The sequence below is a fragment of the Medicago sativa genome, chromosome 5 (assembly GCF_051527215.1).
Source record: "Medicago sativa cultivar Bolivia chromosome 5, Bolivia_mono, whole genome shotgun sequence".
NCBI classification, from domain to species: Eukaryota; Viridiplantae; Streptophyta; class Magnoliopsida; order Fabales; family Fabaceae; genus Medicago; species Medicago sativa.
In genome coordinates, this window is record NC_140753.1 from 55,514,610 (window position 1) to 55,525,526 (window position 10,917).

Below are 10,917 nucleotides of genomic sequence, written 5' to 3' on the forward strand. Positions count from 1 at the left end.
GTTACACGTAGGGGTGTTCGCGGTTCGGTTTGGATCGGTTTTGAGGTAAAAAATCAACTGATCCAAAATAAAAATCACGTGCGGTTCGGTTCGGTTTGGATGATTACATTAAAAAAATCCGAACCGATCCGATCCAAATATATGCGGTTTAATTTGGATTGGTTTTTGGATATCCAAAGTGCAACATGTAATTTTTTTATTAATATTAATATTACTCATACACCGTAAAATAATAGGTTTGATACAAAATATGACACAAATTTATTAAAAAAGTTAACATTACACAATGAAAATGATTGATTATATTTGAAATAGATGAAGTAGTAATAATATAGTTTAAATTAATGCAATATATAAGATTAAATACCAATAAGAAATATATTAATGCAATATATAATACTAATAAAATAATAAATAAGTATAAAAATTTGTTTTTGCGGTTCGGTTTAGTTCGGTTCGGTTTTGAAAAGGCAATCCGAAATCCGATCCGATCATAGCGGTTTTTCCAAAACAACATCCAAAGACATCCAAAAATATTCGGTTTTTTGCGGTTTTTGGTTTTTTTGGATCGGTTTGCGGTTTTATTTTGGATCGGTTTGGATTTGAACACCCCTAGTTACACGTAAACTTGTCACCCTAAAAAAAATTGTTAAAAATAAAAAACAAACTAATGTAATTATAAAAAATTGTCACACTCAAGAGTGATGGACAATATATTCTACAAAATATACTTGCAAAAGGATGTACATAAAGGCTATGTGGAGTAGTCAGAAAGGGTACTAAAGAAAGGCAATGTAATAGGAAACATAACAGGGAATTCACTCACTTATTTCCCTTCCACATTGAAAGAATCTATACCCACCATCTGTTTGTTTATGAATAGCCAAAGTAAATGGTCCCACACCACTCAAACTAATCATCCATCCTACCATAATATCAACCCCAGAAATAAAACACACACAAATAAATACAAATGTCAAAAAACACATCATAATCTAATCTGCCACATCACCACCATCATTAAAAAGAAGAAAAAATGCATCCCAAAACCAAATTGAATTTCCAACTGTCACTAACTACTCTCCCTCACCGACCAGAACATCTTCGAACGTCTGATCTAAATCAAACAATCTATAAAATAAGTTAATCTTAACTTTTTTCAAATTAAAATTATCAAATTTAAAATCTAAATTATCCGATCTCAATCAAACTATCACCGATCAACTGACTACATGAATGCGTGTAGTTGATGACAAGAGGATACCATCATCACTAAGACCAACCAAAAATAGAGAGTCACTCTTGAGTCTTTTCTCCCTCTTTTCCTCTTGTTGTCATAGCTTGATAAATAATCACTCCAATAATATTCCACACTATGATGAACAAAGTAAAGTAAAACCCAAACTAAATAAACCCTCACACTATTTTATTTCTTCAATCATCATCATCATCTCTTCACTAAAATCCAAACCCCAAAACCTGGTACCTTACATACACATATACATATATCAATATTCAATTCAATACTATAGTATCATATCATATGCCATAATAGAATATATTATTACTATTATTGCTATTATCTACTATAGTATTATTTATTTATTTATTTATTTTATATATGGTTGCCGGCGATGCCGACGCCGGTAAGCTCCGCTCGTCAATTCCTAACCGACGAAGCGGCGCGTGCCCTCGACGACGCAGTATCCGTCGCACGCCGTCGCAGCCACGCACAAACAACCTCCCTCCACACCATCTCCGCCTTACTCTCCCTCCCATCTTCATCCCTCCGTGACGCCATCTGCCGAGCTCGAACCGCCGTTAGATTCCCGTCATTCTCGCACCGTCTCCACCTCCGAGCACTCGAGCTCTCCGTCGGCGTATCCCTCGACCGTCTCCCGTCGTCAAAACCATCTCCGGTAGAAGAACCGCCGGTTTCGAATTCTCTCATGGCAGCGATCAAACGGTCGCAGGCAAATCAACGCCGGTCGCCGGAGAGTTTTCATTTCTATAACCAAAACGGAACGACGTCGTCTTTGTTGAAAGTTGAACTAAAACACTTCGTTTTATCGATTCTTGATGATCCTATAGTGAACCGTGTTTTTTCTGAAGCTGGTTTTCGTAGTTGTGATGTTAAACTCGCTTTACTTCAACCACCGGTTCAATCATCAACCCGGTTTTTATCCTCTCCGCCGGTTTTTCTCTGTAATCTTGAACCGGGTCGAACCGGTTTAACTCCTTTTCCTTTAGGGGTTGATGAGAATTCAAGAAGAATAGCTGAGGTTATAGCAATGAAAGGTAAAAAGATGAATCCTTTGTTGATGGGTGTTTATGCAAAAGATGCTTTTAGGAATTTTGTTGAGTTGTTACAAAAGGGATTAGGTGGTGGTTTGTTTCCACCTGGGATGTCTGGTTTGAGTGTTGTGTGTGTTGAAAAGGAGATTGTTGAGTTTGTTAAGGATGGTGGGAGTGAGGAGAAGATGGGTTTGAGGTTTAAGGAAGTGGGGTGTGAGGTGGAGAAATGTATGGGTGCTGGTGTTGTTGTTGGGTTTGGAGATATTGAGGTTTTGGTTGGGGATGATGTGGATGGTGGAGGTGTTAGGTTTATTGTGTCGGAGTTGGGGAGATTGTTGGAGGTTTATGGTGAGAAGGTTTGGTTGATGGGTGTGGCTGAAACGTCGGAGGCTTATTCGAAGTTTTTGAGGTTGTTTCCGGGTGTGGAAAAGGATTGGGATTTGCATTTGGTTACTGTGACATCTGCTACTCCTTCAATGGAAGGACTCTACTCTAAATCCAGGTTAGTTCTATCTATGAAGCATAGGCTCGGACACCAGACACAACACTGACACGTAGATGCTGATAATAATTTAAGAAGTTGAAAGTGATTAAATGTAATCACATGCGACCATGTACACATGTTAGACACCAGACATATTGAATTGAAGTGTATAGATGTCTATTGGTTGTGGTTTGTACTTGTCCTGATTTTGGTTGAAGTGTATACATAGGTACTATGCAGGCCTCTTGTAGGTTCATATATGCACACATATATCAATATACATTTATAAGAACATTTCAGAATCATCATGTATTTAAGGCAATGCATGTTTGGAATGGTAAGTGAGATCATAGAGAAATTAATGAATATGATTGTGACTTGGTTGTGTTTGTTAATTTGTGCCAAATGTTATGGGTTTTTGCTATTTTTGGTTGCTCTCTGCTGACTTCTGTCTTCCTTATTAATCTTTCCCTCTTGCTTTTTTAGAAGGGTTGTTTGGTAGAAGTGGAATTTTTATGAACACCTACTCAATTCAAACCTCTATTATGTTTTTACTTTTTTTTTTTTTTTTTTATAGTAAAATGAAAGTTAGTCCTTGTAATTTAACGTACTACTTGCTGGCATTGTCAAAGTTGTGATTTTAAGCATAGATTGTTAGAAAGTTTTCTTTTTTCAAACTCTTATTGTGAGCCCAAAAATTCATTCGTCTGTTGTTATATACATACATATTGGCTACGATATACTTTATTTTCGTATACGGTGCTTTTAAGTTACAAGTCTCTCTTACTGTGTGCACTTTAGCTTCTGACTATTGTACCAATTGTATCTCACAGTTCCATGCTCATGATAAACTTACAGTTTGATGGGGTCCTTTGTTCCATTTGGTGGATTCTTTTCTACACCTCCTGAAAGCAAAAGTCCCATTAGCTCTACAAATGTATCATTTACTCGCTGTGACAAATGCAATGAAAAGTATGAACAAGAAGTTGCTGATGCTTTGAAGGTAGATCCTGCTACTCCGGCATCAAATTACTCAACAAGCTTGCCTTGGTTTAAAAAGGTTGTTGATGTGGATACACATGGAGGACTTGATGTGGCAAAGGTTTGTTATGATCGCCAAATCTTAGATATTCTTGTCTTGTGCATACTTGGCATTCACATGCATACACATAATGTGTGCAACATGGTGGGGGCAATTATTGTGCTAATCTACTTCAATATTCATTAATTTGGAAGTGTGTGCAACTGGTTAAAGTAATTTGGCTGCCCTAAAGAGAGAAGTCACTTTAGAGTGTCAAGTAAGTAATTATAGTCATTTATTTGGAAATCAATGGTTGAGATTGTGATCATATGCATGCGTGTTTGACAAACTATGAAGTTTATATGCCAATTATTGATTTTAGAATCAATAGCTAGGTTATTTTACCCTCCTAAGTGACTCATTCACTTTAAAGAAGCCAAATAAGGTAACAAAAACCTTCAATCAATAAAAAGGGTGGAAATTTGATGATTCGCTTGTAAAATCCAAATAAAAGCATAATGTTTCTCTTTTTTATTTTCTCCCTGTGAATATTCTTTTGTTGAGCCTATGGGCTTACAATGATCAAATTTAGATTTATATCAAACATGTGCTATCAAATAATGGACATGGATTAGGCCTTTCTAAAATTTAAAGCTAGATAGCATATTCAACATCCACTAGTATAGTGACCAATATTCGTTTTGGTTATACCATATAAATCTGCAGTTGCTGAAATAACTTTTTTGCTATCAGTATTGGGACACAAGAAAATCATATATTTTCTTTATAACTCTTAAAACAGCTGCAAGTTATTCTAGAATGTTAACCTATAAAATGATTTGGAGTTCTATTTTTCTCACGAAGAACCGTAAGATTTTGTTTCTTGAGTTTATATCTTTATAACTCTTAACATCTGCAGGCAAATGAAGAAAATACAAGCTTGAATGATAAGATATTGGGATTTCAAAAGAAATGGAATGATATTTGTCAACGTCTTCATCAAGCAAGGTCTCATGTCCCATCACTTGAAGTTTTACGGTTTGGTTCAGGTTTTAACGAAAGCAGCAGTAAAGATTCGTCACTTAATGAACTCCAATGTTCTAGACCATTTTCCTACATGCCTAAAGAGTTGCATGGTACTTTTCCATCAAAACATTTACCACCTACTCCAGTACATACTGGTACAGTTAGTGTCAATGTTAGAACTGATCATGTGCCGAAAGTTACAGAGACTCAACAAAATGACATGACGACTCCTTGGCTCGCCCCTTCACGTATGGCCAATATGAGTGTACTGGAAAACAAATCATCTTCATCCCTTATTCCTGTGACCACAGATTTAGGATTGGGAACGTTATATACATCAACACCAATTGCTCACAAGCCAGATACTTCAGAATTTCAAGATAAAATAAAGCATTTTGAGCACTTTCCAGAGTCTACTTCAGCTGATTCTGTTGCTGTCAATGGAAATACATCACACAAGATTGCTAGATCCTCCTTCCCTGCTTCAAACAGGGCAACAAAATTTGATTCAGTAGATTTCAAGTCTCTTAATAAACTTCTCTTTGAAAAGGTTGGCTGGCAGAATCAGGCGATATGTGATATCAACCGAACTCTGTCCCTTCATAAATCCAGTGAAGGGAAGAGCAGAGACTTGCATGGTAGAGCAGACATATGGTTTGCTTTCCTAGGACCAGATAGAATTGGAAAAAAGAAAATTGCTTCGGCACTTGCAGAGACTATATTTGGAAATACAGAAAGCATCATCTCTTTGGATCTCGGCTTCCAAGACGGGCTTTACCCACTGAACTCGATTTTCGAATGCCAAAAGTCATTATGTTATGACTTGTTTATAAGGAAAACAGTTGTGGACTATATTGCTGGGGAGTTGAGTAAAAATCCTCATTCCGTTGTCTTTCTAGAAAATGTAGATAAAGCTGATTTTCTGGTGCAGAGTAGTTTGCTGCAGGCAATAAGAAGAGGTAAATTTCCAGACTCACGTGGAAGGGAAATAAGCATCAACAATGCAATCTTTCTTTTATCCTCGTCTGTCTGTAAAGGTAACGGCTCTTCTACTTTGGTGGAAGGTAACTTGTTTTCTGAAGAAACAATCCTTGAAGCCAAAAGATGTCAAATGCAATTACTACTTGGAGATACATCTGAGGATGCCAAAAGAAGCTTTAGTACAAATGTCAAGATTGTGCGGAGGAAAGGGTTTTCCAAACCATCATTCATGAGTAAAAGAAAACGAGCTGATACTAGTGACTTCAAAGAGGGAGCAGCAAGCAAGATGCAAAAACAGGTTTGCGAGACATCGATGTCCTGTCTGGATTTAAATATGCCTCTAGACGAGGGTGAAGAAGGTATGGACGACAATGACCATGAACTTGATTTTGTAATGGAAAACTCAGACTCCTGGTTTAGTGACTTCTGCGATAAAATGGATGAAAAAGTGGTTTTCAAGCCATTCAATTTTGATGCGCTTGCTGAACAATTACTAAAAAGCATTAGTATACAATTTGAAAAGACATTTGGTTCAGAGTTTCAGTTGGAAATTGATTACGAGGTTATGGCACAGATACTTGCAGCTGCTTGGCTAGCAGACAAGAAAAATGCAGTGGAGGATTGGGTTGAAAGTGTACTTGGCAAAGGCTTCATTGAAGCTCAGCAGAAATTCCACACTGTAACTAAATATGTTGTGAGACTAGTTAATTGTGAGTCTATTTTTGTAGAAGAACCTGATCTTGGACTATGCCTTCCAGCTAGCATTAACTTGAAGTAAATTTTTGCTTACTATTTAGTATTATTGTAATTACTTGTAAAATGTAGCTTTTAGATATAACATATGTTAGTTGCCTAGTTGGTAGCATTGTTCAGATTATCAATCAATGATTTTTTGTTGTGCTGATCATCGTGTTGTAAGTTTTATGATGATAAAAGAATGTGTAGTTTTCTCTGGTATAATACCTAGTTAACATGTCTTTTCTCTGTATATTTCTTTATACGTTATTGTGCTCTAATATATTTGTTTGCAGAGGTTTGCTATTTGAACACGATTATTGGACACCTAACAAGAGTAAGTCTTGGTCACAAAACAAAAATAAAAAATATTTAGGCACACACATAAATAAGAAAAATTAAAAGATAAAAGTAAAAAATGATATGATTAATTTATTTCTTTTCTAATTTTTTCTATTTATGTGTGTTCAAATATTTTTTTTATTTAGAGTTGTGACTAAACAAGAGTTGTTCACCAGGCAAATACAAGAAGGAAAATGGGATGTTCTGTTACAGAGGTGAGTGAAAATATTAATATTAATAAAAAAATTAAAAAAGATATAGAAACCGTATTGTTATACAGTGTGGTTGTTGTGATTTGTGTTCACAAATCATTCCTGTAGTTTGGAAGTGTTATACATTATTGTACCTAAAAAAATATTTACTTATTCCGATAAGTATTATACATTATTGTACCTAAAAAATATTTACTTATTCCGGATGGTTGATATTTGTTCTAGTCCTACATTTTCTTTTTATACTGATATGATGGGATGTGCTTAGAATTAGGGGTGTTCAGAACCAAACCGATCCAAAAAAAAACCGCCAACCGATCCAAAAAAACCGAAAACTGCAAAAAAATTGATTTTTTTTATGTGTTTGGGCCATATAAATTAAAACCGATTGGTTCGGTTCGGTTTTCGGTTTATAACTTAAGAACCGGACCGAACCGAACCGAACCGCATTTATCTATACTCTTCTATTACTCGTATCGGTCCATTACCCTTTTTTAACTTAAATTCTTCATATTCCCCAATTACTAAGACAACTAACCAACTACCAAGTATCAAACACAAAACAACGTGTTTAATTCCTTCTTTTTGATTTACTCACCAATGATATGGCCTTTGTTCCTTAATTGTCGCATGGATAACATTTGTTTTTATCGTACAGGCTACAAAAGTTTCTTTATAATTGCATGATATTTGCTTAATAAATTGCTATAGTATAATTATATGAAAGAAAAAGTTGTTTATGTATACCGAATGTTTGCAGCAACTTATGTAATCTATGGAAAAAAAAAATCCTACAACATATAGAATTAGGAAAGAATTTTCGACAACCTAACATATGAAAGAAAAAAGAAATACTATAAATCGTAACTTTATTTGTGTACAACAAGGAAAAAGCTTCTCTTACTATCACTTATTTACAATTTGGATAACCAAAAACCGATCCAAATTAAACCGCGTTAATTTGAATCGGATCGGTTTTTTTATTTAGCATCAACCGAACCGAGCCGAACCGAACATGTTTCATTTTTTGGATTGGTTCGCTTTTTGCCTCATAACCGAGCCGAACCGCACCGCGAACACCCTTACTTAGAATAGCAGCTTTCCAATTGCTGAACTTAAATAAATCACTCTCACAACAAAATACATATACGATTATAATACCAACTTAAGCTACTTATGAGAGAGATTATTTTTTGGACGAATAGAACTTACTTATCACATAAATCAATCGCTCGATAAGTGGGATGTGCTTTGAGGAGGGTTGTTGGCGATGGGGTAAATACTTTTTTGGACGGATTCTAAGGTGGGTGGTAGCCTTATGTATGCACAAACGTTTATATAATTTATCAGAAAATCGTTTGTTGTCTCTTGTCGATATGTTTTCTTTAAGGTGGGGACGTGGGGGAGAAGCTTGGAATTGACGGATGAGGTTGTTCAGTTGTTAATGAATTTGGAACCGGCTGCTCATTCACCTATTACAATATTATTTGGCATAAAGCAGTTCCTCTAAAAATTTCTTTATTTGTTTGACGTTTTCTCTGCAATCATATTTCAACTAAGGATAACATAATCAGGAGAGGCATCCTTCAACATGATTCTCAGTATTGTGTGAGTGGTTGCGGTTTGAATGAAATGTTAAACATCTTTTTGGGGGTTTAATTATTTCTGAAGTATTTGGTCTCTTCTTCGGCATTAGATTGACATTTGCTCGGTTGATCCGCTTCGGTTATCAGACCACTTCCTTTAGTTAGGTCATACATGTGGATCTTCTAAATCTCTTTGATATTTTTTTTTTCAAGTTAATTTGGTTCTCGTGTGTTTGGATGATTTGGAAATAAATGAATAATATAGTTTTTCGTAATGAGAAAGAATTGTAACAACAACTGTTGGGCAAAATTAAGCTCCTCTTTTTTTGGTGGTTGAAAGCAAAAAACACAATTTTTGTTGTTGATTATTATAATTGGTGGCTTAATCATTTACTTTGTTTGGGTTTTAACGTGTAGCTTTTCTTTTTTAGCTATGTTTTATCTGTTTTGGCAATGTAACTGATTGTTAAACTTTGTGTTCCGTCCTGAAATTTCTTGTGTTGGGTAGAATGATTTGTTCTTAGTAATATATTCAATTTTACTTGTTAAAAAAAAGTTCTATTTATTAATATAAATAATACTCATACGTGATATATAACAAAATATATATTTTTGGAAAGGTATTGAGCTCTTACTTCAGCAACCTTTCTTCGAGTCCTTTGTGCTCTAGAGGTCATCTTTTAGTCGATAAACAAATCTTTTTTTAATTTTTTTTCAATAATTAATGTATTTAAACTATATTTTAAATGAGATACATAATTTTTTTTGTGCTCTAGAGGTCATCTTTTAGTCGACAAACAAATCTTTTTTTATTTTTTTTCAATAATTAATGTATTTAAACTATATTTTAAATGAGATACATAATTTTTTTTTTATAAAAATGACCAAATATAGGTTAAGAAATACCCCTAAAAAAACCTTAAAAAAAGTACCCCTGAAAAAAAATTAAGAAGCGCTTTTAACAAATCATAGGAGGCCATCAAATAGAAATTTGAGATAACTTTAGAAACGACAAACAACAAGGGTATGGGAAGCTCACATATGAGCCAAAAAACTTATCAACGACAAAGATCTTAAAGAAAACACCAATGTCCCCTCTCATCACTCGATAACTTCAAGAATACTTGTCGGACTTTTCTTAAAAAAGTACTATTATTATCTTGATTGAATTCCTCCTCTCCTCCAACATATTAACATATTTCCTCCATTTTTTAATTATAGATTTTTTAGAAAACAACTCTTTTGAAAACAACTTATTATTTAGAAAAAACTTTTTTATTTATCTGTTAATCTCAAATTTTAAGTTTAATTAACTTCTCCCTTAAAAAAAAGAAATTAAGTTCTTTATTATTGATATTTTTTTTAAATTATCCTGGAATTCATCAATTATTATATATTTACCTTGACAAATCACCAAAAAAAAAACTTGAATTCACCAAAAAAAATATATTTACCTTGACAAAAAGAGAGTAAACTCACTATTAACAAGTGAAAATATATTTAAAATTTAAATCTCAATCAAAATTATTTTTTAAGTTTTCTTTTTTGAAATAATTTTCTGTTAAGTTGTATACTATATATTTTTTTACCAATGTATAAAATACCTTTTATTTTTTTTTAAAAAAATTGTATAGTTTTTTATGATAAAAAATCAAATTGTATAAACAAGTTTTTTTTTTTGTCAAAATGACAAACACCACTAAAATTCTTCCTAGAAAAAGAAGAAAACACCAATAATACTCACACACGCAATTACATAATCTTTGATTCAATCATGAATGAAAATGTTCAAGTTAATAATATCAACATAGACAACTTAACTAAATATACGATAAAATTCGTAAAAATTACTCTATCCATCACAATGAGTGGTGAAAAAAATATTATCAGAAAATAAGTGACCCTACTGTCAAAAAAAAAAAATAAGTGACCCTTTTGATATTTAAGACACTATTAATTACCTATCTTTCAATTTAAATAGTTACATCAATACATGATAAACGATAATTTAATAAAAGAGAAATGTTAATAAATAACTTTATACATTGTACAGAGAGATAAAAGAACTAACTTTTGTATAAGAAATCATTATTTATGTAAAGGGTTTTGTTAACGAATGTTATTAGAACACTTTTAAATCATTTCTAATAAAGAAATTATTTTTTAAAAAAATCAATTTTCAATGCAATAAATGTATAAACTTTTATAAAATCTTATCACTTTAATTGTTTAAAG

The 10,917-nt window shown here is 33.4% G+C and overlaps 1 protein-coding gene across 1 annotated transcript; it reads left to right on the forward strand.

Annotated features, from left to right (window-relative positions):
* Window positions 1–1,375: 1,375 nt before the first annotated feature.
* LOC146923217 (protein SMAX1-LIKE 6-like) lies at window positions 1,376–6,767 on the forward strand. The gene is made up of 3 exons (XM_085715916.1): window positions 1,376–2,797; window positions 3,638–3,881; window positions 4,720–6,767. Exons 1-3 carry the CDS (start codon window positions 1,635–1,637, stop codon window positions 6,583–6,585), a joined length of 3,273 nt encoding a protein of 1,090 aa, XP_085572042.1. The 5' UTR covers window positions 1,376–1,634; the 3' UTR covers window positions 6,586–6,767.
* Window positions 6,768–10,917: the final 4,150 nt, after the last annotated feature.

Bases quoted from the DNA above. Each gene is read 5' to 3' on its own strand.
- LOC146923217 (XM_085715916.1), top strand. From the start codon at position 1,635: ATGCCGACGCCGGTAAGCTCCGCTCGTCAATTCCTAACCGACGAAGCG. The intron at 2,798-3,637 runs GTTAGTTCTATC...ATAAACTTACAG, and splicing joins GGACTCTACTCTAAATCCAG to TTTGATGGGGTCCTTTGTTC. The intron at 3,882-4,719 runs GTTTGTTATGAT...TAACATCTGCAG, and splicing joins GAGGACTTGATGTGGCAAAG to GCAAATGAAGAAAATACAAG.